Source organism: Semicossyphus pulcher, unplaced genomic scaffold (genome assembly GCF_022749685.1).
Source record: "Semicossyphus pulcher isolate SPU_LCO1_2020_fin unplaced genomic scaffold, fSemPul1.0.p SCAF_15, whole genome shotgun sequence".
Taxonomy (NCBI): Eukaryota; Metazoa; Chordata; class Actinopteri; order Labriformes; family Labridae; genus Semicossyphus; species Semicossyphus pulcher.
This window is the reverse complement of record NW_027211659.1, coordinates 9,238,091-9,265,800: the sequence shown is the minus strand read 5'-3', so window position 1 is coordinate 9,265,800 and position 27,710 is coordinate 9,238,091. Positions and strand designations below refer to the sequence as shown.

Here is a 27,710-nt window from a genome sequence, read left to right as displayed (position 1 = left end):
TTTTAAAGTGAGAAAAACAGAAGTTTGGAGTTGGTATGATAAATACCTCTGTAGCCCTCTCCTCATGTCAGCTCTCGTAAACGCAACAAGCACAACACACTCCGACTGAACTGATGGCGTTTTAGTTGCATTGTGGGTAATGTAGGCACCAGGTTTTGACGAGGAAGAAGAAATCTCTTTCACAAGTTGGGATTTTGTTTCATAATCAAAACAAAGATGGCTGCCAAAGAGAGCTGCTTCTTTGTACAATGTAAACCAAACTTATATTTTATATTAATTTTCACTCAGATGCAGCCAGTGTCAAACTATATTCTTTGTATTTTGAAGGTTGCCAGTTAGTTTTGGATTTCCTGCTCTGTGACATGACAGTAAAACTTTAATAAGATTATCTAGTCTTAATAAATAAGCCCTTCCACTGAATGTGATTACCTTAAAGCTCAGTTAGACCTTTACCATCTCTGCTCCTCATCCTTTTGACCTCGTTCCTCAGCTGATTCACCTGCAGCTTCTGGGACTGTTGCAGTTTATGTCACACATCAGATACAATGAACTCTACAGGAGTCGAGAGAGGGCAGGTATACACAGAACTAAAGCGTGATGCTTCAAATGTAAACATGTCTCAATGGGCGCTGGTTTAGCTCAGTTGCTAGAGCAGGCGCCCCAATGTACAGAGCCTACAGTCCTCGATGCACTGATCGCAGGTTTGACTCATCATTTGGTGCATGTCATCCCCCACTCTCTACTCCCCACATTTCCTGTCTCTCTTCAGCTGTCCTATAAATAAAGGCAAACAAAAATCATATAAAAAAACCCGTCTCAAACTGTAAACTGACGCTAATGACAGAGCAGCTCTCATGTTGACGTGCCTCTCTCTGCAGATGATGCATCGTCTCAACTGTCTACACCTGATTCTATCAAGAACGAGTGCACAGAGTAAAGACTGTTGTTTATTTCTTGAGTGATTTTCAATTATTAGCTTGCTCGTTGCAGTTTTTATCAAGCTTTTATCTGCCAAAACCTAAGTGCAGACATCTGTCAGATGCCGTAGCTTTATTATTTGTAAAGATTATAACTTATTGAAAAGTCCCTTCAGGGAGAAGAGCAACAGCTTTGTCCCGTATTGTTTCCTCGACAAGAAAATTAAAGCATTCTCCAAGTATGTTTTACTTAAAGTCCTTGTTTACATGCGTAACTGCTGGAGCAGCACATCAACATCTCTTAGCTTTGTGCTACAAATTCAAAATGTCACACGTTAACACTGATCAAAGCTCACTCTCTCCTAACAAAATAATATTGCACTTAACATCCTTGCACACCAGCCGCCATTATTCTCACACTTAATATATATATACTGACGTCCTTTCCTCTTGCATTCACACAGACGTAGTTTATCCTCATACAGAAACATCAGTAAGAAAGTCGTCTTAAAAAAACACAGGGGGGCTAGAAATTACACTAACTTTCAAAAGGAAGTATTCTACACTATACTTGTACAAATCTCAGTTTTTTCCAAGTGCTATACAGCAAAAAGAAATAGTGTTTCTTTAAAATAAAATGCCAGCAGGCTACTGCTCGTCCTCGTTCTCCTGGCCCGAACCCTCTGAGCGATCACCTTCTATTCGATCTGCAAGAGTCAAAAAGCAGTTTAAATATTCAAGTGTGATATAATTTACACTAAACACATTTCATGATGCTAAAAAAGGTTTGCATACCTGATCTGATGTGATTGAGTGAGGCCAACATTCGGAGCATGAATGAGGCCGGGACTGTGATTGTGTTCCTGGTTTCCTCGAGCATCAGCTCGTTACGAGTTATTACCTTAAAAGGAAAAAAGACGAAACTTCCATTATGTGAGTTAAACTATCGCCATCATCGTTTTGTGCAAGGCGACTAAATTAACCAATCATCATCAACCAATCCACTGATGTCATACCTCATTAGCGAGGACTCTGTTGAAAGATGCCGACTGTTCGAGTGGCGACCAAATCTTGATATCATAGTCTATCCCTGAAGAAGCCAGAACTGAAACAGAGCAGAGGACGAACACGTTAACATACAAGTAAACGTTGTCTCATCTTCTGCAAGCGGAGGGTCATCTGAGCCGAAGCCGGAGGGGGACTCACTGGGGTCGAAAGGGTGCGGCTGCAGGCAGTTCACCACGTGGTTGTCCGCTTCGAGCAGCATGAGGTGCTCCGCCGTGTGTCTGTCCCAGATAAAGATGTGACCGCAGTCTGAGCCGCTCATCACAAAGTTGTTGCCCCAGAAACAGGACTCCTTTATCTGCACATCAAAGAAAGAACAAGCGTGGTTATTTGTTGCACCGCTCAAAAATAAGTAATATTCTCACATTTTAGGAAACAAGCTGATTTGATTGACACCACTGTCACATCTCTGTGTGTCAGAGGTACTATGTGTTATTTAAATGGACTGTACTCACATAGCGCTTTTCTAGTCTTCAGACCAAGCAAAGCACTTTTACACTACATGTCACATTCACCCTTTCACACACTGATGGCAAAGGCCGAAGTGACAATCTCCAATCAGATTTATGCCCATTCATACCCGATGGCTGTGCTTTCAGGTGCAGTTTAAGGTTCAGTGTCTTGCCCAAGGACACTTCGACATGTGGACTGTAGCAGTCAGAGATCGATCCCCCGACCTTCGATTTTTACATTGTTGGCCATTAAGTAAAACGCAGACGCATCTTGGACCAACACAGTGATGTGATCTATCTTCTCTTTCTCCTTTTGTTTCCCCTTTTTTTCGACCCTCTGTGCCTTTAAAAAACCATCACACATGCTCACAACAACAACTTAATCTAAAGCCTTTTTACTCTGCTGGTTAAAGGTGGGATTATTACACGTCTGTTACGTTCCGTCTTCTATGTAAAACACACGGAGGCGGAATGGTGGGGAGAAGTCGTTCCGCCTCTGAGCCGGCATCGGAGGTAGTAACAGAGGTGTAAAAGACTGCGTCTGTGTAAACAGCGGAGCCAGCAGTGCTGTGTGTGTGTGTATTTGAAGCATGCGCTGTTTGTTTACACCTCACGCACGTTTTGCTTCCACAACACCAGAACACACACTGGGGCGGCTTTACGTCGCCGTTGCTTGATCCAATGTAAAATGGCAAAGGTTGCATGACGGCGGAGCTTCGTTACGCAGTGTAAAAAGGGCTTAAGCCAAACTTAATATCCCCTTTCTAAGACATGTAAGTGGTCTGGATCCTCGCATCCTTTTTACGCTTCCTTTGAGAGACATTTTTTTCCTGATGCCTAAAGTAACATAATATAAACGGTGGTGAGATGTACCATTGTCCTTGAGTTGCGGTGGCCCTTGTAGACCATTTTGACTGAAGGTCTCCTGATATTCTGCGTCTCGCTCTCTTCCATCTCCCGCCTCTCTTTCCTCCTGCGAAACAGCTCCTGGATACGAGCAGCTGCTGAGCGTCTGAGGAAAACAAGAAAAGCAAGACATGCGATTATAAAGCCCTTTAAACAAGCAAACAAAGAGAAAGAACAACACAAAGCCATGCTGTCACTGATGCTTAAAAACATCATGCTTTGAATCCTGAGTGGAATTTATGCTGGTATCAACAATTCAACCAATAACAAGCTAGAAAGCAGCAACTTACAAGGCATGACTGTCTTAATATTGTTATGCAGTCGAGTGTCACACAGTTAAATCAGATGTACTTGAAACGGTTTGTGTACAATCAAAAGTCACAAAGTAAAACTTCATGCACGTTCTCTGTTCATTCTCCGTCTTCTCTTTCAAACCTTCAAAATGCTGCTTCAATGCCTCGTCTCACACCGCTTGTGGAGTCAGTACTCACATGCACGTCACTCCAACTCTACAGTTAGCTGTGTGTGTTAGTTTTCCGTGACTGAACCAAACCCTGTTATCGTCATACTCCACACATCATGAAGAAGTGCTGTTGAGTTTTAATGCTCTGCTTCACGTCACACACCCGACAGGTTAGATGCTTTCCAGTGCAATACAACGTTACCTGATCATCCTATCTCCTACTGCAGATCCTCTGGAATTTAATCTGAATGTGTAGTGAAACAGTCAAGGGCAAGGCATCACAAGGAAAAAAACAGCACCCACCCTCTTAAAAAGTGATATTAAAAAAGAGGAATGTCATAATTTAAGAGTAAGACATGGTTGCTAAGTTACGTACCTCTGTCCCTGTCCTCTGAACCTGGTCGACGGGATGAGAATGGGATCGTCGTCGCTGTCGTCAGAGTCCTGGTGTCCTCGCGCAGGTTGACTCTGTCCTTCCTCCCCGCCCTCCTCCGCAGTGGGCTCGGCTCTCCTGCAGCCTCCCGTTGTGTCCTCCGTACCCTCCGGCTGGCTCCTCTCCAGCGACGGAGAAGCCGCGGTGCCCCCCTCGGAGGAGCTCTGCGCCGCGGCCTGAGCTGACGAGCTGCTGAGGGTGGTGGAGCAAGAAGCGGCACAGGGCGGGTCTGCGGAGACGGCGGGCGCTGTCTGCTGAGCTGAGGAGTCTGAGCGGGCTGAGGGGGAAAATACAAATTTACATGTGATGGTAAACGTGATGTATGGTGGTTGGTTGTGGGTGTGTGTGGTCGAAATGTATTAACCGATAAAGGTAAAACAACAAACACATCTTCTCTTTAGGCAGAAAAAATGCTGTTACTGAGGATTACCTTGACCTTGAGGACACAGTACCTCCTTAAAAACAACGAGCAATTATGTGTAGCATATTTAGAATTGACCCTTTGCTAAGTCCCGCCCCCCTTGGTAACTGTTGCTACGCCTGTCAAGCTTTCGCAGCAGTGTGTAAGTATTATGGAGTTAACAGTGAGAGATGTTCCCAGGGAAATAGTAGCAAATTTCAGAGATATTGACAGAAAGGACCTCAATACGAAAGCTTGACAGGCCTCCAGTGCGTAGTTACAGTTGCTAACGTAGGATTGGACAGTGGCTGTTCAAGGGAGGGGCTTAGCGAAGGGTCAGTTGGCTCTGTGTATTTCTAAAAAATTAAATTCCTGAACATCCCTAAACTTTTGTCCTTGCTGACCTCCAGTAGTTTAACTTTCTTCTTTCTTTCTTTCTTCGTGCAGTGATGTAAAGCATTTCTGACCACAACAAACCCCACCCATGAGTGATGCAGGGCGTCAGAGGTGGAACGGACATGAAACTTTCATTTACTTAGTACCCCCGCTGCAGGGCTCACCTTGCTCTGACACTGAACTCTCTGTAGACTGCAGACTCTCTCTGCTCTGTACGGTCACAGCCTCAGATGCTTTGGGTCCTCCGCTGCCCAAAGAGCTGGATGTGCTGCTGCTCCTGTGGAGAAAGGGCCTCTGAGGGTTTGGCTTCATGGTTTACATTTGTTCTTAATTGTTGCTTAGCTAGAACTTTTGTTGTGATGAAGTGGAGTTCCTACATAAAATATCGGTTTTATGAAAGGAAATTCAAACAGCAGAAAAGAGCAGAATGAGCGCAGGTAACACCTCCACGTCTAATGATATTTAATGTATTTTCATGGAACATTTGGTGCTAATTATTAAACTTCCATTAAAAAACTCAACACAGTTTTCAAGGTGATAAAAAAACTCACCACTCGTCAGTGAAGTCCAGCTTGATGGTGCTGGTGGTGGTTCCCTCTGAGCTGTAGTGCAGGCTGAGGACTGGCTCTGCTGCACTGGGTCGACTGGTGCCGGGCGTGGTGGAGGAGGAGGAGGAGGAGGTGGAGGTGGAGGCGGTCGGAGCGCTGCTGCTGACTGGTACAGAAACAGGCGGATCGGTGGATGAACCTGCAGCTTCTGCTGCTCCTGTAACGAGAGGAAGAAACACAGGGGAAGAAATTGAAAGTGTTATTATTATCTGATTGCTAAGCTCAATAACTATTATGTCCCTTTGTTCACAGCATGTTACTGGTTGCGTAAAAGCACACAGGGAACATGCAAACTTCTGCTGCATCACTTCCCCGTTGGTTAACAACACTTAACAGTAATGGGAACATGCAGCGGACGTTAAGAGAGCAGACAGAGAGGGGACACGCCGTTAGAGACGTGTGGACGATCAACAGCCACAGCAACAAGACACAAACACATCGAGACACAAGAGTGGAAGCCCCTGAAGGATCCTTACACGCCTCAGCTGGTTGTTACAGTGATAGAACAACCAGGCTTGTATTAGACGTACGGTATATTTAACATTTAATTTTCTGCTTTAATTTAAAACATATTTCTCAATGAAAAAGGCCCTCGCCTGTTAGTAAATGACCGTATCATTATCCTAAATATTACTGTACTATTTATAGATGTTATATATTTGCAATCCTCAAATATATTTCCCCATAATAAACATGTTTAGCCCCTTATTATCCTGTCTAATATAAGCCAGAAAAACCTATTGTTAATACCAAACTATTACCTGGTTGTTACATTGCTAATTACACACTATTATTAGTGCTAGGGTCAGACAGACTTGCTCTGTTTATCTGGGAATAAAAGATAATTGGACAAAGTGGGGAACAGAGACAAATAAAAGAACAATGTAAGACAGACTGTGAACAAGTATAGACGATGTAGGGATGCACCAATCCAATACTGATATCAGATATTGATCTGATACTGACGCAAGCAGCTGAATCGAAAGGCTTACATCTTTGTGCACGCACTACATCAGTAGCAAATAACAGGTGTCAGTATTGTTGACTGAGTGATATCAGTGCATCCCCATGACAAAGATAATGTGTTTATGAGGGAGGGTGAAGGAGACACAGCGGGTAGCAGGGTGGGGGTGTGAGGGTGGGGGGAGGACGCACCCTGCTGTTCATCAAGAGTCATGGATCCCAGCTGTTTGTTTACCACAGACGAGGGGGAATCTGGAACACAAATGAGACCGACTAAACATCCGACACACAGGTCAAACCTGAGGACTCACACAGTCGAGACGCACGGGGGTTAAAAACTCGTTAAAAAAAACAACAACGATCCAGGCCGAGCAGGAGGAGGAGCTGTCAATCATTCTTATTCTGTTTGTGCAGCTTGATGAGCATCAAAGATTAGTTTGTCTGAAGTAACACATGAACATGACACAGTCACACATGCGTTCACACGTCCTGCTGATAAAGGGTTCACGTCTAGCTACCTGTAGGTCACTAAGCTAAATATAAATGTTATATTTAAATTCTGTTGGCTGTGTTAACCTCTTTAAAACAACCAAAGTTTCTGCTCTCTACACCATGAATTTCCCCAAACATGTTATGTATCTATATTATGCCTTGATTGCTTTAAAGTGCTGTACAAAATAATAAAACCATAGAACACACTTTAATCTTTTTACACCGTGAAGACAATATTTCTTATGTCACATAAGTCGGATAAAAAGGATCTTTTTCGTCTCAATGCCAGGCTACAGAGATTTAGAATGAATAAAACACAGTATCCAACAACAGTTACCATGGGAGCAGCATTCTCTTATTACAATATTTTCAACTTTATTAGTGCAAACTTTGTGAATCTGATATGATCTATACATCTCTCTGATATGTTTGTGACATATGAACCATTGAGGACATCTGGGGCTGGACTGTCCCAAGAGTGAGAATAAAACACGGTGAAGCAGCGTTTTGTTATCATGCAGCACAGAGCTGGAATCATCTCCCAGATGATGTTAGAGCTCCGACTCTGACCACCTTCAAGTCGAAGCTAAAAACGTTCCTTTTTCACACTTTACTTTAATTTTAATTCTCTAATTTCTATCTTTTTAATCTATTACTCAATTATTTTATTCTAATCTATATTTAATTGATCTTACAGTTTAATCTGTTTACTGGGACTCAGGGGTCTGGACAAAAAAGAGTTCTGGAAATTGTAAAAACAAACAGGTTCTTATATTTGACAATATTTTGTCTTCTGTATCTTAATGTGTTATTTCTGTTTTTGGGCGTGGGGATTAGTGAAGGTTCAGTTGGCTGTGTATTTTTATTGCACCTTTAAAAAATGAAATTCCTGAACATTCTTAAACTTTTGTCCTTGCTGACCTCCAGTAGTTTAACTTTCTTCTTTATTTCTTTCTTCTTGCAGTGATGTAAAGCATTTCTGACCACAACAAACCCCACCCATGAGTGATGCAGGGCGTCAGAGGTGGAACAGACATGAAACTTTCATTTACTTAGTACCCTGCTGCAGGCGTGTATAGCACTTTGAATTACTCTATGTATGAATGGTACTACATAAAAAACTTGCCTTGAATGAATAAAGTAATATCCAGCAAAACAACATGTTGGCTCATACAAATGAAATAAGAGTCCCAAATGAACATCTTGTTATTCTTGCAGCTTGTCAGACAGAAAAATAAGCAGCTGGATTTTTCTCTCTGATAAATGATGCAGCTGGAAAATGAACAACTGGACGACCTTTGTGCAGTTAAATGTTTGTTTGAATGCTTTCATCCTTAATGTTTTAGCTGTTCTGATTAGCCTGACTGATTATTTCTGTCTACCTCCAAGAAATGTTATTAATATGAACTCAAATAAAATCACAAATCAAAGGATTTAGTTTACTTGTTTTTCCAACTGGATTATTTATGATATATGTATTTATTCATACACCTCACCACTTCACTTAGGTTCACTTCTGTGCACGATCAAATACAGTCACCAGGGTTCTGTCAATGTCCTCTCTCCACACTGACAGAACCCTGATGACTGTATTTCATCGTGCTTTTATTGAATCCATTTCATCACTTTGCTCGGTGTCACGGTTTGGAAACCTGTCGCTAACATTGCTCACACTGTTAAATGGTCAAGTAGGCTGATTGGAGAGTCGCAGCTGTACCCAGAATCCCCGTCCACCACCCACCCGTTAAACGGGGGGCATTTCAGCTTCTTCCTTGTGGATGAAGGTACGGTGTCGGGTACCAGCCTGTAAAACCAAGCGGGACAAAAATAGCTTTGTCCCAGCAGCCATCAGTGAGACGTATGGATATCTGCATATCTTATCTTGTTTATACTGACGGCACATTTCATTTTTGTTTTGCTTTTATTAACCTGTTTTTACTCATTTTTTAAAAACTTGTTCTTACTGAGGGTTACCGTTTTAGTCTTGAGCACTGTCGTCACTTTATGTATCATGTTTTACAACTCTGTTTTGTGCTGTCTATTATGTGCTTTATTTATGTTCTGAAGGTGTGATGGGAAACATTTTGACCACAGACTGTATAAAAAGATGGACGACATGACAGCTCCCTCAAAGTGAAGCCAAAACATCTCTATCGCCCCCTTCTGACTGGCTGCAGTATAGGTCATAAAGCCCGCCTCCTCCATGTTTGTGCCGTCTATTATGTGTGTATTTAACGGAGGCAGACTCACTCAAAGTAACCTAACCTCACCTTTCACTCGGTTTCATGACTCTTCCCGGCCTCGCCCTGAGGAAGACTCAGTGAGGGTCGAAACGCTCGCCGTTTATTCTTTGATATTGTTGTTTTTTTATACAAGAGATGAACTGGTTTAATAAAAGCATTTTAAACTAAATCCTTGGCTCGGTGCGAGTGTGCCTGAAGAAAGCCCAGTGGCTTCCCTCCTTCAGCAGTTAACTTTTTAGCCTTCAAGAGCACCTGGCGTTCATCTGGAGTTTAATATGTTGCAACCTTGAGCCCTCTTTGTCTTAAATGATCAAATCCCTCAGGCCCAAAATGTTAATGAATCAAGGATATAACCTCCAAAATAACACTGTCTGAATATGAAAGAGCCTCCACATTAACATATACAGTAAGTGAAGCCAGTACAGTTACTTCATGTCTGAAAAGGGCTCTCCTTTAGATCAAACCAAAGTGCATTATGGTCCGTGGTTAAGACAGTTGATCAGTGCGTGTGACATCAAACACTGGTGAACACCCACATGAGCCATGAGGACACCGAAGCAGAGCTTCACACAGGCTGGTGCCACTCCAACAGGTGAAAACTCAAGCAACAGGTGGAGTGATGGAGTGAGAGCGTTAGTGAGTGAGGGGCTGAGCAAACAGCAGAGAGGCGACACGGTGAGGTTATAAAGTACACGGTGCATTATTGAGGGATGGAAAGAGAATCACTGCGGGGTTAGTGGTCAGTTCTGGAGCCTGGCCGTCTCTACAAACAACGGGTAAGATGGCAGGGGAGGGAGGGGTCCAAGCGATCAGCCTGCATGGAGCGGGTAAGGAGCTCGGAGGGGAGGGTAACCTGTAGGGGGTTGCGTCTCAGCAGCATCAGCAGCAGCGCTTCTTTGTGATTGTCTCTCAGGGGCTGCGGAGGAAGAAGAGGGAGAAGACGCGGTCGCTCGCTGACCCCGTCCTGGTGGGTCGGCCAGCCGGAGCAACCTCTGCAAACGCCTACACACTAAACTTATGGGCAGCCGATGAGGACCGTACTCTGACAGAGAGGAAGAGGAGGAGAGGGAGAGTGATGCACGATTAAAGACTGAAGGGAGGGTGTGAGGGAGAAGAGAGTGGAGGAGGAGGAGGAAGGATGAAAGGATGCTGGAGGAAAAGAGAGTGAAGTGAGGCTGCTGCTTGAGTGGAGTGGCTCCAACAAACACACACACAAAGACACACACTCACACACACACACACACACACACACACACACACACACACACACACGCACACACAGGGGAGCGGAATGAGAATTTCTGGAACGTGAAAAAGGAACTTCTGCGTGTTTCAGTCTTACCTGACAGAGCGTGTTCTGAGGTGGGCGTGGGCGTCGGCGTGGGGGTCCCGGCGCTGTCGGCCTGACTCCTCTGCTCCGAGTCGGGCGAGGATGTGACGGGGGAGGAGGAAGGGACCGAACCCTCCACTGATGAGGAGCTGGAGGGAGGAGGTGCTGTGACTGTTGATGATGACCCTGAGGAGGAAGAGGAAGTGGATTTAGGCATGGCGGCGGCAGCGACAGGAGCAGGAGGTTCTTCCGGGGCGTCTGATCCCGCGGGCCTCTCTGGGACGCTGGACTCCTGAGTGGAGTCTCCTGCGGGGGCGGCTGGAGTACTCGACGCCCCCTCTGCACGAGCAGCAGTTCCTGAAACAAGAAAATAAACGCCTGTTAACCATCTTCATGAACGCTACAAGTTTTGCAAGTACAGATGAAGGTATCAGATACAGAAGATCATTACTTAAACCTTTAATAATGTGATATGTAAGCACAAGTTAACGTCTCACCTCTTGGTCGCGTCTGAGGCCGAGTCCCTCTGCTGGTCTGAGCTTCACTCGCCTCCTCAAACCACCGGGACAACATGTCCGACATCCTCTGCATCAACGACACGTTCGGGCTCTGCTCCCCTGCGAGAGCGCAGGAGGGAAATGTTCACAGGTTTATTTCTGCTGCTTCTTCAATACTTGATATATTAATACCAACATGATAAAAGGCGAATACAAAAGGTGCAATGTTGATACATCAGTAGGGACTTCACACAACATCCTGTTCACATGCAATCAAAGAGGGTGATATAAGATTTTAACAGAACTAAAGGACCGTTGTTTCTCATGTGAGGCCACAGACATGAAATGAGGAAGTTAATTTCACTGTTCACTGTAGTTTTTTTAACTTTGGATGACTTGATTTGGACAGTGATGACTCTTTTTATTGTATAGCTAGGCTCAGTATTCTCTTACAGGAAACTGCTTTATTTTGTGTTCTGAAGGTTTAATGGGAAACATTTTGCTGGCTTTGACCACAGACTGTATAAAAAGATGGACAACATGACAGCTCCCTCAAAGTGAAGCCAAACCCTCTCTATCGCCCCCTGCTGACTGGCTGCAGTATAGCTCATAAAGCCCGCCTCCTCCATGTTAACAGATGGGACATGAGACAAACTATAAAATCAAAATACACAGCAAATACATTTTTCTCAAACATGGTTTCTGTCATTATAGTTAGTTCTCATCATGCTGATTTACATCCATGTGTTCATTTTTCTGACAAGTTTAATTTTAATTAGTTATTTGATGCTGTAAAAATGATGATTGACAGCTCTGCTGACAAATCCGGCTCCTGCAGCCGATCTGTTCCGGATTAGAGTAGAGGAGGAACGATGAGAGGAGATGTAACTAAAACAATCACTACAAGTTAAGTATGTGTTTTTGGTTAGTGGAAGGGGCTACGGCAGCTTTACTGCGCTGTCTCTGGCTCGAAATGACGTCACCATCGCAAGATGGCAGCGCCCGTCACAGGGGCTAATTTGGCTTCAATATTGTACAATGAGAGCAGATGGAGAAACGTGATCCATCCTTATATACACTCATTGGCTTTGACCTATACAACTTTCCCACCTAAATTTAGTGCGTTGACGCGGGTTTTTCAGACCCAAAAGACCCACTTATAGATGCCGATTGTCTCTTCTGCTGCGTCACCGTCTGACGTCAAAAACGCGCCCGAAACAGGGTTAGTAAACAGTGAAGATGTTACGGTGGTTAGGTCTTTATTGTATCTATTACTCATTCTGTCTATTTATTAAACTCGGTGCAACAAATTTGGAAGGATGTTTGAGCGCTGCTTGGACGGAGACGGGCGGAATTTGTAGGACGAGAAGTCGCAGAAGTTACCGACGGAGCATAGCATCGCGCCGGAGAGGGGGCGGAGATTAGCGTGTTGACACAGGTTTTGTGTTCCCATCAATGCCGATCGGAGCCGAGGCGATGATTACCTGGGTCTACTGCAGAGTCATTTGACCCGAGTGCTGAATGCTGATTGTAGCCTTTCCCACTGAGCAAAAAAGACGGGTGTTAGCGGGTTTTTTGACCAGTGGGAAAACGGCACGACACGACACTGTTGTTTGCTATTGTACTTGGCGGCTCTGGGGACATTGGAACAACCCTTATCTTAATGTTTCAAGTTTGCAGCCCTAAAAATATGACATTTCATAGTAGCATACTGCTAACATAGTAATTTGAGACATACCCTGTGATATCATTAGAAACATTGTTATTAATATTTGTTTTGAATAAGGCAGAGGGGGAAAAAAACTAAATGGCAAAAGAGGAATTTTTTGGACTGGGTTGAATTATAAAGTCTTGGGGGGTCTTGGGGGATTGATTGAATTAATTTTCATGGGAGGTTGCATCTGTAATTTGAGGCCTCTGCTCTAAATTAAATGACCGAGAACACACACGTCAGCTGCGATACCCACTGCTCTGATCTTACCGTCTCTCTCCCTCTCGCTCTCTGGACGAGCTCGAGGTCCCGTGTCAGACCAGTCACCTCGTAGACGGAGGCGCTTCACTGGAGGCTGCCTCAGCTGTGGAAACACACACGCACACGCGCGCACACACACAGGGAAAGATTAGCAGTTTGTCAGTCAAAGCATGGTCAAAAATAGCTCCGCTGCCAAAGCAAAACACTGCTCGTCTCTGTCAGTGTCCTCTTTAATGTGCTCCCTCCCTCCTCCCCTCCCTCCCTCCTGGCTGCACGGTGAGGTTGCCTTCACTTTCCAGTCCCCTGGCTCCTACTGCAGGGCAACAGGCGGGGAGCCAGAAATAGAAAAAAGGGGGCTCTTAGTGCAGAGACTATCAACTGCCCTACTCAGGAAATGTCAGCAGGTCTGGATAAGGGCTGGAGGTGGTGAAAAGGAGAGAGATAGTAGAACTAATCAGAGAGAAAAGAGGCCTGAAGAAATGAGGTTACAGGTGGAGGGAGAAGGAGAGAGGGGCGCTGAGCCGCTGCTTGGCTGTGCCCTGCACCTCGGCCTGAACTATTTTAGACGGTAGAGGAACACTGCGTGCGTCCGTCGCTGTATTTGGAAAGGAATGTGAGTGGTGGTTGCATCTCGACACAGCTGAACTCACCACGAGGCTTTGAAGCACTGGCACCATGATCCAGCACATTCAGACACACGAGAAGACAAGTACTGACAGTAAACACTTTATCCGAGCTCCGAATATTACCCTGATTTTTCATTCAACTGATTCTCAAACTAAAAGCTCAAGCAAACAGATATCAGTTCAGAAAAACGCTGAAGAACATTGTGCTTTTTCTTTCTTTCTTTCGTCCTCCCTGTGTTCCTTCCCTCCTCTCCTCTTCTCTTCAGGGTCATTTGCTGCGCTCGCTGCACTGCATCAGCCGGTACAGATTTAGCACTGATGTCTGCAGTGCTCTTAGAGGAGCCCCTGAAGTGTGTTTATCTTGGTTATGTTGATTTTCTATACAAGAAGTGTCAATTGCGTGCAGCCTAATAAAGGCTTCTGGAAGGTTAGCGGAAATACGTGCTCAAACATTTGTGATCTCAGAGACGCTTCAGTATCTTTCTCTGCGGCAGAATATTTCACTGAGAGCTGGAACTCATAATGCAGCAGGAGATTTGATACTCGATGCTTTTCTTTGTTTTATATTACATTGAATTTAATATCTTTTGGTTTTGGAAGAACTGAACAACAAAGCAAAACAGTCAAAGTGGATATCTTAAACTCTCAGAACTTGTGATGGTAATGTTCTACTATGTTTTAAGCTAGTGTGTCTCTAGGGATGCAAATGTTTGTCCATCAGTCCACCAACTTGGTCCAGACTTGAATATGTCTACAAAATTCCTTGGCAACTGATCCATAACTTAAGACCTTCATAGCTTTACAGGACACCCCTCCTTACTTCCTCCCTTGAGCCACCATGAGGCTCACATTCAAGAAAAATGTCTCAACCACTTGTAGAAGGACGAAATAAACATCCCTCTTCAGGATGAATCGTAATAACTCTGGTGATTCCTTATTTGTCTCTGTAGATTCCTTCATCCTCATTGCGTCAACTGTTAAATGCTTCTCACACATCTATCACCAAATACCTGCAGCCTCGTCTGTTTAATGCTAATGTTTGCTAATGCTTAACACACTGTTGCCCAATCCCAGTCTCCACCCTGAAGTTTAAGCACTGAACACTCATGGCTTTACTGACGCCAGGAGTCCGTGAGGGCTTGAGATGGTGTAAAAATGATAAATGGGACACGCTACCATGACATGACAGGTTGCCTGGAAACAAAATGTGCCTTCAATAATAAGAAAAAAAACAGACCTTACATTATAGTTTGGTTAACTTGGTTAAAGTACATTAGAGTGTTTTTATTTTTTAGCAAACTATCATATTATAGAATATGTTTATTTTTTTACAAACTTTATTTAATACTGTTTCATTATACAAACATTTGTTTACATTTAGTGCAGGGCTGGACGACCATAATCTTCATGTCACCAAGATCGCAATGAACTCTAGGTTGGAGATTGGGATTGGGCCGATACTGAGCTGGTGAACATCAACATCACCACAATAGTGTAAGGCTGGGTATGAGTTCCTGTTTATGTTTGCTGTTGTTGTGAACAGTTGTTTATTGCGGGAATGGCTGAGAAATAGTTCCACACGAGGGAAGAGGGAGTTATTGTAATAAAGCTACTTTTAAGTGGGAGTTCAGCGTTCTAGGTAGAAGCTAAGCGAGAGCTAAGTGAGAAAAGCAGTTAGCCAACTTGTTTGTTGTTTTTCCGGGAACACCTCAACCTCGGATAACAGGGAAATCAATCTGGGCTCTGTTGAGCTAGCATCGCACATCGCCTCGTCCTCGTTCTTCCTCCATCCGTCTAGATACCCCGCAACACTAATAGCACTGTTATTTTGAGCCTGTTAGCAACAGGATGTTAGCACCTAGCTGATAACGAAGCCGTGTCCCAGTACAGCCTCACTGAGCTGCTAGCATGGAGACGAAGCTATCACTCCATTAGCTATCACATTACAAAAAAAGACAATTTATTATGAAATTATTGTTTAAGTTTTTGGTTAAAGAAACTACATTTCAATAAAAAAAAACACAAATGTTAACCTCATGAGAGGAGAAAAAGTCAGGGGATCACCAGATTCAATACGATTCATCCTCTGGAGACCATGAGCGTCTGTACAAACACCACTTCAACTAGAGGTCATTTAGATATCCGACTCTGGACCAGGCCGCTGACACGTCTGGTAACACACAGCTCCTATCAGAACTCATGTGATGTGTGACGTGTGTGCGCTCACCTCCTCCCTCCTCTCCTCAGACGGGCCCTTCAGCTCTCGGGCCTGGTCATCTTTGGGATCGAACAGGTAGATGTAATCGGAGGAGTAGCTGACCAGCACCTCCTGACCGTCCTCGCTGTAGCAGAGGGAAGTTACCCGACACGACTTGTTGGAGAGGTGAGCGGGAACGAACCTGACGCACATGCCCGTCGTCCCCCGGCCCATGTAGTTACCTGAGGAGGAGAAACAGAGACCCTGACTTATTCTAGGTCTGAAACATGAAGATAGCCTAAAATACTCCTGGGACTAAACTTTATTTACATAATTATAGAGACAAAGGGAGCAGAGTGAATGATAACACAGTGCAGGACAGTTTACCCGTCGCTCTGGTGCCCAGCATGCGTCTGTCGTAGATCCGCACTGAGCTGTCAGAGCAGCCCACAGCCAGATAGTACGGCACCAGAGGAGAGATGGATATAGAGGTCGCTGCTCTTCGACAGTTTATCAAGATGTCCTGAAATCAAAGCAAACACAACTACATTTAAAAGCTAATTAAGCAAGCAACATGAGCCCTACTTTAAAGTCAGCACCAACAGTACAGGTCGGTTTTTTATATAGATTTAAAGGACGATCATACTCTAAGAGGGAGGTTCAGCTGAGTAATTAAGAAATATGATCTGCACTGGATGTTTAATTCTGCAGCCGTGGACGTGCACGTGTGACACTCACAGGTTGTAGGATAATTAAGAGTCAGAGGTAACAGAGTCCGGTAAAAGTACTCTGACAGTTTTAAGGTCACAGGTACGGATCTCAAGAAGGAAATACAAGAAGATGCAACACTATCTAGAAGGATCTCTCCCTCCCTCTCTCACTCGCACACTCAGGCACTCGGCTGCAGGCTGGACAGACGCCAAGAAAACTGTTTTCTGAATTACTCCAGAGACAGAAAGCTGTCAACTCATATAAGAAATGTGGGAGATGAATACTGTCAACACCAATAATAGCAAATGAATACTTATTCTAATAGCTTCAACGAAACGCAAAAAAATACATAGATAAAATAAAGAAATGGGGGAAATGAGGGAAAGAAATGCAAAAAATGCATTGCAGCCAATTATGCATTGAATATTTTTAGCTAAAGGCCAAAACCAATAACCTTAAAACAACAGAACATTTTTGCTCCTAACCTGCCAAATCTTTTCCCAACAAACAGAATTTAAAGGGCCAGCGTCGATTTTCAACCTCTGCTACGTTGGGGAGCTAATGCCATTAAAAAAATGCAATTTCGCTCTGTGCCTTTGGAGGCCAGGGAGCTCGCTGAACTACACTTCCTCAATCTAGGACGCCTGCCTCCGATGTCATGTCTCGTTCAAAATCGTCAGGTTTGAAATGTAGACTGCAGACCTGAAGATGTTTTAGACGACCCACTGGTATATTCTCGTCATATTTCGGATTCTGTACCGCTCTGAGCCATTGCCTGCAGCGAAACGGTAGTATTTCACTCCAGCATCTCGCTGGGCTGTACCTTTCAGAGGGAGGGGCGCAATGCACCCTGGGTGTTGTAGGAATGTAGAATGGCTGAAACCACGAGCTGTTTGTACAACTTTTTCCACAGCTATGGCGCCAATTTCTAATTTTATTGCTTTTAATGATTACAGAGAACACCAGCTTTGACTGACAGTGGCTTTTTCCAGGGGCGAACTGCTCCTTTAACTGACAGCAACCATTGGTAATAAAAAGCAAAAAGCCAAAAAAAATTGTCTTAAAAAAAAAAAATCTGTTAAAATGATCTACTAAATTTGGTGGGAAACTTAAGGAAATGTCAATGACAGAGAAAATAACATCACAGCTGTCACCGTACATCTTTGCAGTCTTCTTTCGTGCAGCTCGTCTTCATGCGGAGGTCGAACCATCGCACCGTGCCGTCCTCCCCACAGGACAGAAACGTGTAGGGGTCATTTGGTACCGTCATAATCTGGAAATAAAAAAGGAGGTAAGGAGTCAGAAACCGTGAGAGAAAAATCTGTATGCAGTGAAACATTTCTCCGGCTCAGTACCTCATAAGCTGTTCCATAGTGGCAGGTGAACTGACACTGTCTGTTGTGCTCGGGACTCTTCTCAGTGTGTGTGTAGTAGATGATGCCGTCTCCGGAGCACGAGATGATCTCCTGACCGTTGGTGTGGGGCATGAACTTAGCGCTGAAGATATTCGCCCGGTGACCTGAACGTATCGACTTCTTGACCTGAAGGAGAGAACAAACATGATGGTTAAATGTTACAGTTTGATTCAGCAGACGCTTTTGTCCAAAGCGACGTACATCTGAGAGTTAATACAACACAAGCAAAGATCAAGGAGGGAACGAAGTCAGTAGGTGCCAACAAACAGCTTCAAGTGCGATCCATGGCAAAATAGGAAGTAGAGACAGGGGTAACAAAACCTCAGCAGCAACAGAACAACACTACACCGGAACACATACTTAAATGGTAAATGGACTAGTCTTGCGACCATTCAAAGCCCTTTACAGTATCACACACTCACACACACATTCATACACTGATGGCAGAGGCTGCTACGCGAAGAGCCCAACTGTCAATCAGTCATCACATCCACACACTGATGGCTATGCCACCGGGAGCAACTCTGGGTTCAGTGTCTTGCCCAAGGACACTTCAACATGTAGACTGTAGGAGCCGGGGATCGAACCACCAACCCTCCGATTGAGCCACAGCCGCCCCCTTGAAATCTCTATGACCAAACACTTCGATTTAAAAAGGCAGAGGAGGTTAAACGTCTCCTGCGCTGATTTAGTGTGGCGCTCTGCATAACAAATTCAATAAAAAAATGTTTGCATTCTTTGCTGTAAAAAGTGGAAGATTCACCAAATATTTTGTTTATTTAGAAAAATGTTAGTCACACCTAATGGACAAAACAACAAGACTTTTGATCATTTTACCTGCAACAATTTGAAACTACAGTATTTTGAGGAAACAAATACATTGTAATTATAATTTATTAATCTTGCTATAATCAATACATTCTATGAAAACCTCTGACAGAACTAAACTAGACTTGAACCAACTCCAACTCCACGTCACTGTTTTTTAATATTTCCAAAAGTGACCCAGAGCAACAGTGATGTCATTATTGCTGACAGGTTTTTGGTTTGATAATTTGGCAGCAGGCTTCGGAGAGCCGGCCAATCAGAAGAAAGTGGGGTTTCATAAAGGGACAGAGCTGACTGAGTCATTTCAGGCAGAGGCTGCGTGAGGGCCTGCACAGAGCAGCAGTGTGAGAAAAATTATGAGAGTTTTAACTGTAAATTATGCTAAACTACTCCACAGGTATCACAGAGTGAAATATAAAGCTTGTAATTAGCATAATACCCCACCTTTAAATCATTTAAAAACTAAAGGCACCAACTTTTTAAACTGCCAACAGAGCTACAAGTGATTGAATGACAAATGCAGCTGTGAAAAATGTGGCTTCATGCCCTCCTTTTTAATGTCAGAAATGATAAGTGTGACGTACCTTTTTGTTGTATGGGTTTGTGATAACCAAAAACGTATCGTCTGACCCAGACAGGATGTATTCCCCCGTGTCGTTCCAGGAAATAGTGTTGACCTGCAGAGAGAGAACAACCGGGATTATACAAAGATTTTACTGATATTACAGTTTATATCAGATCTGAAAGGATTAGTCGACTGACAGAAAATTAATTGACAACTTTTTTGACAGTTGTGCGCAATGCGGTGGACATTTATCAAGTAAAACATTCATTAGCTCCAGATCCTCAAATGTGAATGAATGACTGAAAATCTGTCCGAGGATGTTGGGGACATTCGGTGTTGTTCGTGTCAGTTGACTGCCGGCTGTCACTCCTTGGATCAATATGTCATTAACAGCTGCTTGTTGCAGCTTCATTCATCACACTGCTGCTCCTCATTCACACACACACTCACACCACTGCATTCAGAGAAATCACACTCTCTGTATTGACCCTTTTATTGACGGCTGTGTGTCCATTTACAATCTTATAGCAGGTTTAAAATCAATCAAAGAGACGGCTCATCATCTGAAGAATTTAAAGGCACATCAGGTGTAAAAATCAGTCTTCAGCTTCACCAGCGGGCAGATTTGATCAGATGTGTTAAAAGCTACGTCCACAGGCTGTTCCTCTCTGTGTTTGACTGGGAACAACAAAGACACGATGTGTTTCGCAAATGATTCAGATCGATTGCAAGACACAGATACTTCCTTCTTTTCAATGATTTTGCAACGCAGTTTGGTGCTGCCAAAATCACCACGTCTCCAACATCCAACAGCTGACACAGTAGAGTCTACGGTGAGACCATCCAGAGATTAACAGGATGCAGCTTATCAGTGTTACAGATGATCAATTTGGCCATCAGCTTTCTTTTAAATTAATCTGCTGACTTTTTCATGATGTCAATGAAATGTCATTAAATAACATTAAAAACAGAACCAAGATCTAAATTGACATGTTGCACTATGTCTTTGCTGTTGAATATCTGTAGCTGTAAGTTTCCACTTGAACATTTCTGTCTTTATAACCTGCCTGGGGACTGCGGGTGTATGTTAGCATTCTAGCTAGCTCTAACATGTTCAAATTAAGTACTTTTAACGTTGCTTTCTTTCACTTGTTCTGCCGATTTCAAATGAAAATGAAAAAAATTAAATTTAAATCTGACAAAACAGTTTGAAATAATGCCCATCAAAGTTTTCCACAGTCCGAGGGGACATTGTCAAATGTCGTCTTGTCAAGAAAAACAAAGGAAAACAGCTCACGTAGGAGAATCTGGAAACAGAGAAATTCTTTGAGTGTTTTTTTCTTGAGTCGTAGCTTAAACTTTAAATTCAATACTTATTATTAATGGGTAATGTTAATTATTTTTCTGTTGGATATTTGATTTAAACATTTGCCTACTTTCTGTATCCACAAATTAACAACCTCCACTCCAGAGCAAAAGAGAATAATGAGAATTTTACAGTATATTAGATTAAATAATAAACCTATTAGTTTAACATAATCGCCACACAAACTTCAGTCTTCTTGATTCAACAGTTACGTTCAGCAATAAGAAGCCAAAGCACCCGTCTCCTTCGTGACTTTGCAGTCTCTGTCATCTCTGACTTCCTGATGAAAATGTGCTACATCATCCACTCCCCTGAATTTCATTGGCTTAAAATATTGTCTAAGAGAAAACTGATTAGCATGTGATTATGTCTTTGATTAATACTTTATGTTAAATGTCCAGTAAGTGTTGTGATATCATTAGATTTCTTCCAAAACATCCCCCCAGAGTATAGCCTTAATAACTATACGCAGCAATATTTCCACACTATCATTTGTTTGCTTTATTAGCCAACTGATTAGGCTGCTTACAGTTAATTACCTTCCTGCCTGTAACAGTCCACATTGTTAACAGAGATTCTCTGAGCTTCCGTGAACATACGCTACTTTTATAAAACGCTGTTTGCTGTTTGCTGCTGTGCTTCTCTGGGACGTGTTTGCTGATGTTGTTTTGGTGTTTTGGATGAAGTGACAGTCGGCCCGATACTGTGACAGGACGTGTGACTGTCGTGTCAGCTTCAGGTTTCTCAGCAGGCATTAACCAGCTGGCCCGAGGTCAGAGAGCTGCTCCCTGTCAGAGGAAGAGGCCTCAGGGTCGGACTGAGGGAAAGTGGCATGATGTGGATTCAACATCTAATCTAGAATTTAGGGAATTTCAGCTTGGTAGCTTTGGTATGTTGGTGCAACGAAACATGGTCGGAGGAAAGTACTAAAAAAGTTAAGGATCAAAATAAAGACAATAAACAGAAAAGAGCTGCACAGTGTACAAATTGCAGAGGGTAGAATATGCAATTGTTCTTGGTATAAAGTGTAGAGATGATTTGCAATCTTCAGAGATAATAATCCAAAATAATGTGCAAAAATGTGACACTTTAAGCCACATGCGGAGACTTTATGTCATGCATGTCTTTCAGAGAGAGAGAGAGTTGTGTGGACTTACGCAGCCATCGTGTACATTCAGCGTCCCCTCAAGTTTAAGCCTCTGGACAAACTCTCTTCTACCTGTGAACAGAGACAAAACAACTGTAAGACAGTGACAGGGTTTGTAGATCGATCTATCAATCGATCCATTTATCTCTCTATATATATTCTTTATCATGTTTAATTTTGGGAATCATCTGTTTTATAGGAACAAACTGATTTTTAAACGTCATCAATAACAAAGATTCAAGTTCAGTGTATTTTATGGACCATCATTCCTGCATCATGAAATAAATTCAGCAACTTAACTGTGAAAAAGACTCAATATTTGAATCCCTGGGTCGATAACTCTTTCATGGTTAAAGGAGCAGCTGTAGCAGGATTTGATGCATCACATATTAAAGTCGTTATTCTTTCCCCTGAAGAGTTACAACCTATTCTGAGAGATAAATATAGATCTGAGCTGCTGAAACGAATCGATGAACAGGCTCCACGGCCGCCTCTAACCGATTAACTTAAAACGTACATGTTTTAAATTTAATAAAATACATTCATCGCCGACGAGTCCAGAGCTTCGACCCACATCCACAGGTTGTTTTCTGGTGTGTTCATGCTGTAAAAAAGGTCAACACTCTCCTCACAGTCAGCATGTAGGCTAAAACAACAAAACTTCAGCTACGAGTGCTCTGTTGACATTTTTCTCCCACAATGCAATGCACAATGGCTCAAAACAAACACTAATTGTTGACGGAGGTGAAAAAACTCTGAAAACCAAAAATAGCTGTTAGATTTTGCTGCCTCTTTGTTCCATTTAACATGTTAGAAAAGATAATAAGTATGTTGTATTTCTTGTTTAACACCTGCAAAAATATAATATATTCTCATACCTGACCCCCAAATCATTCGCTTATAAATCAAAGTTATTTTTATTCACTGTTAGAAATATATATTACTCTGTTAGATTTAAAGAGGGGGTATTATAATTATAAAAATATAAATATATTATAATGTTGGATGTCCAGACTAAACGTGGGTGAAGTTTCAAATCTGTAGGTAAAAGTATGTTGGAGTAATCGCCAGGCTACTCAGCTCAGTCTGCTGTGAACGCCAGGTTTCACACAGTTTTTTTCCATACGCTGCACTTTGTGACGTCACAAAGTGCAGCCTCAGCAGGCATCTGAGAGCTGGCCAATCAGAGGAAAGCGGGCTAGTAAGGGCGGGGTTTCTTAAAAGGACAGAGCTGACTGAGTTGTTTCTGGCAGAGGAGTTTTGTAAACTGTAAATTATGCTAAGCTAGTAGTGAAATATAAAGCTTGACATTAGCAAAATACCCATTTAAAGATGATGGAGCTACGATAATAAAATGTCTTTTGACTTCCTGAAGAGGCTTGATGCTGAAACATCTTACTAATGGGTTTGTTTTAAGGTGTAACATGACCAGGCCGTGATTATAAAGACAAAAGAGAGTGAAGAGTTTATCCAAAGAGCCCCACAAACTCACTCACCCAGTGAATCCAGTGAGTGTCCTGTTCTCACACAAGGAGAAGTTGTGAAAGCCCGGTGCTGTACATGCAAATAAGAGCTCCGACTTGCACGGACAGGTTTTATTAGTGTTGCAGGAGTGTTTATAATAAAGTGACGCCATATCCTCCTCTGGATCTCACAGTAACAATGACTCATAATAACGCCACGTATGAAAATGTTGCCTAATAATATGAAAATGTTCCCTCCGCACTGCAGTCACGATCAGACAGCTAACACACAATGCTTCTCCCTTTAGGTGCCCTCATTTGTCGTCTGTTCTTTTGTTATGTAATGTGTCATGTTATATCTCTTTGTTTTAAATGTGCCTGAAAGTTGTAATTTAAAAATGAACGGCGACAAATTAAGGTTGCAGCCGTACACTGTTTGTCATATTATGACATTATAATTTGTGAAATTATATTGAACATTTGTTAAACCTCCTAAAATGTCATTCCTTCAAGGCTCATTGATAATCATAGAAATAATTCTGTTATCATTTTTTTGTGATATTTTCTGAGACGAAGTGTTTGCCAAAGTTTGGTTCTAAAAACGAGGGACTGGAAACATTGGTTAAATGCACAGGCTGTATAAAAAGATGGACGACATGACAGCTCCCTAAAAGTGAAGCCAAACCCTCTCTATCGCCCCCTGCTGACTGGCTGCAGTATAGGTCATAAAGCCCACCTCCTCCATGTTAACAGATGGGACATGAGTCAAACTATAAAATCAAAATACACGCCAAATAAATGTTTCTCAAACATGGTTTCTGTCATTATAGTTAGTTCTTATCATGCTGATGTTCGTCCAAGTGTTCATTTTTCTGACAAGTGTATTTTGATGCTGTAAAAAGGATGATTGACAGCTCTGTTGACAAATCCGGCTCCTGCAGCCGATCTGTTCCGGATTAGCAGAGTAGAGGAAGAACGACGAGAGAAAACGTAACTAAAACAATCACTACAGTCATTGAAGTTTCCATATCTGTGAACGTTAACCTCAGACCAACACAAGAAGCTATTCTGCTAATTTAAGTGTGTGTTTTGGTGAGTGGAAGTGTCTACAGCGGCTCCAGCTCTGGCTCCAAATGACATCACAATTGCTTTGACGGCTTCTTCTGAATTTTTAACCTAAAAAAGCCATACAAGTTTGAATATTGCACATTACAGTCACCTAAGGCAGAGCCAAAGATATTCTACTTGCATTGCTATAAAGACAGTAAAGCTGTAAAACGTCACATTAGAGATGCTGAACAAGAAAACATGGGCCGTTTGACATTTATGATACATTTAATTAAATACTTTGAGATGCATCTGGACTGACAGAAAAACTGACATCACTGTTGCATCACAAATTGTTTCTCACTTTGACAATACACAGCGTGCGTTTGGCCTGTGAAACATGAAAATAAGGCTCTTAAAGTGGGCCCGAGTGGGGCGGCTGTGGCACAGTGGAGGAGTAGGCGGTCTCCCAATCGGACGGTTGGCTGTTCGATCCTCCTGCAGTCTACATGTCGATGGCTAAATCCTGATCCTGTATGAATGTGTAAGTGAAGCGGTGAATGTGACACTATGTTTCAACTAATACATCTTTTTCTCCTCCTTAGAGTCACCTTGGAGTCTCCAGCCACGATGCAGAACAGGATCTAATGTCATTAATAACACTTAAATCCGTAAGTTCAGAAACAGACGAATTTCCTGTAACCTCTCCGGAAGTATCTGTGCTGGAATTTAATGTCGTCGACTACTTGTTGCCCCCATCCCCCCTCGTTTTGGAAGCTAAATATATCCCGACCCGCACGTCGCTGCATGTATCCTCTACACGTACACAATACCAGCTCCAGCCATATCTCAGGCCGGCTAAATACAGCGCTGACTAAACCTCTGTGGCACCTGCCCCACCTCGACGGGCCAATAACTCTTCATTCAAACACTGTCAGGCGCTGACTGTGTGACAGCAGGCAGGTCTTATAAAGCTCTGTGTCTGGCTGTGAGCCGCTGGGCTGTCCTCAGTTTACACCACGGTGCCTTACCGTTGTTCTTTTTAAACTGTGTTCTCTAACAACTGAAACAGAGACAGAAAGATGACAGAGTTCTATTTAAACATCTAAATACAGAGGACAGTCACTGCAGGCGAGCTCAGAGCAGTGAGTAGGGACGGGACGACACTGGATTTTGTCACGGATCACAATAAGAAACACCCACTGTGGTAATTTGGTTATCAATTTTATCATGAATATCCATGGACTAGAAAAAGCTCAGCAGCTCTCTCATATACAGTCCTTTTTTTTTATTATAATATGTATAATAACACTGTTTATTGGGTGTAAATCACACGATGGCGCTATATCGGTTCGGTGGACAATATTTATAATAATAAAAGACGATACTTGCTGATATCAAAAAGTCTGCTACGACACGATATTGATTTGATTCATGTCAGAGGCCTGAGATCGATAGCAGACTCCTCATAGGCTGATTTAATCCAATCAGTTACATTAACACAAACTCACAATAAACAACAGAATTTTCTGGTGCATTACAAGTTTGTACTACTTCCTATTGTCACTGCAAATACAACTTTTGTAAATAACTTACTGCAATATTGTTATTCTATTAGGCCCTCTTTTGCATTGAACCCTTACACACTTTACATATTGTTTTTGTATCACTCTTATTTTGTACTAGGCACTAGAATTTCCTTTAGGATCAATAAACTTCTAGCTTATTTATTTTTTATTTTGATATATATATTGGTCGGCCAATGTATCAGCCAGCGAATCACTGAATGAATCTATCAGTCCATATAGATGTATAGTTGCACGCCCGGTTTTCAGGGGTTTCAAATATTGTTAATAAATCAAAATATAAACTGCTTCTGTTTGTTGCAAAGATCTATCACTCTTTTTTAAATGTAGAGCTGAAGAAGCTTCCTTCCTTTATTCCATGTGGGAATGTTGTGTTGCGTCTGATATACCGGAAGTGCTGAGTAATATTAGATCATTTACACCAAATGTAATGTAAGTGTCTGTTTTTATTCCTATCAATTGAACATACTGATTTCTGTTTATATGTTTTTCTTCTAATATTAAGAGCAATATTTTCAGCTTGGACACAAGAATTGGACTTAAACTAAGTGGTTAAGTTTCCATGATCACACAGAGGCAGTAAATCTTTCAAGGATGCTGGTATATTAACAATAACTCTGATTGATTGGTGTCATTACAGCTTAATACAATATTTCTATAATAGCCAAGATTCAGCTAAACTGCATGGGACATCATTTGTTCCATTCATACTTCCTGCAATTCCCTACCTGAAAGCACTTACAATGCATTTATAATGCCTCCATAAAAGCATCACACATTTGATGCCTGCTTTTAACTTCATTATGTTTGCTAGTTCAGGGCAGCACTGCAGAGTTCAGATGGTTGCCTTGCTGCACATCACGTATGTCAGAATCTTTTCCCTGTGAATGAGGAGATAAACATAATTTTGCTCTTGCTGTTACCTCACAGAGAGCTGCACTATTAAGGATTAGCGTAACACATAACATTTAATCCCTTCTATGTAGTGCTTTAGCTGTGATGAGAGAGGATGCTGCTGAATTAAACACACAGGTGGTAGCTGCTGTATTTACACTGGACGGTCCTGACTTTGCAGAAGGAGTAACTCAGGAGCTCACAGTCTAATGGAGCACAGTCATGTTGGGTCTAGCTGTCAGCTCATCTGATTCAGCACCACACACACAGCCTGCAGTGGAGTTACCTGTTAAAATACTACGTTTTCTTCTTTCGTTACCAGTTAGCATTAAAGAGGCTTGTTTGTTCTTACCTAAGTAGTTGGTCCTGATGGTGTTAGGCTCGTTGTATCCAATTAAGCGTTTATTTACATCCCAAACCAGGTTTCCAGAGCAGGACATTGTGGCCAAATGTGAGTTTTAATTAACAATAACATTGAAACCAAGCTAACCCGTTCCCCGTTTGATGTCGCCTTGTATTTATCGTCGCTCCGGGTTTGCCATAGATATAAATGCCTGTCTGTAGGCAGTGCTATCGTTAGCTAGCTGCGACACTCAACGGGTTCATTGCTGGACGTGAAAGACTCGCTCCTGTCCTGTGTCCGCTGTCCTCCCGAGTTTACATTCACTGTATCGCTGCTCTCTGCGCTGCTAACTCTCTGCCCGTTCAGCTAGCATAGCCTGGTTTAT

At 42.6% G+C, this 27,710-nt stretch overlaps 1 protein-coding gene across 4 annotated transcripts; it reads right to left on the bottom strand.

Moving 5' to 3' along the window:
* Positions 1-579: 579 nt before the first annotated feature.
* dcaf6 (ddb1 and cul4 associated factor 6) lies at positions 580-27,710 on the bottom strand. Of its 4 annotated transcripts, XM_069662611.1 has the most exons (21): positions 27,335-27,710; positions 22,003-22,064; positions 19,499-19,591; positions 18,027-18,212; positions 17,831-17,944; positions 16,348-16,483; positions 15,991-16,202; positions 13,147-13,240; positions 11,166-11,285; positions 10,681-11,025; positions 10,192-10,380; positions 6,796-6,855; positions 5,584-5,797; positions 5,197-5,309; positions 4,180-4,513; positions 4,006-4,047; positions 3,308-3,446; positions 2,124-2,280; positions 1,934-2,022; positions 1,713-1,818; positions 580-1,624 (listed from the first exon to the last, which is right to left on the bottom strand). In XM_069662611.1, exons 1-21 carry the CDS (start codon positions 27,420-27,422, stop codon positions 1,566-1,568), a joined length of 2,952 nt encoding a protein of 983 aa, XP_069518712.1. In that variant the 5' UTR covers positions 27,423-27,710; the 3' UTR covers positions 580-1,565. The 4 variants fall into 4 exon arrangements, with proteins under 4 accessions (XP_069518712.1, XP_069518713.1, XP_069518715.1 ...); XM_069662612.1 differs by lacking the exon at positions 4,006-4,047; XM_069662614.1 differs by lacking the exon at positions 6,796-6,855.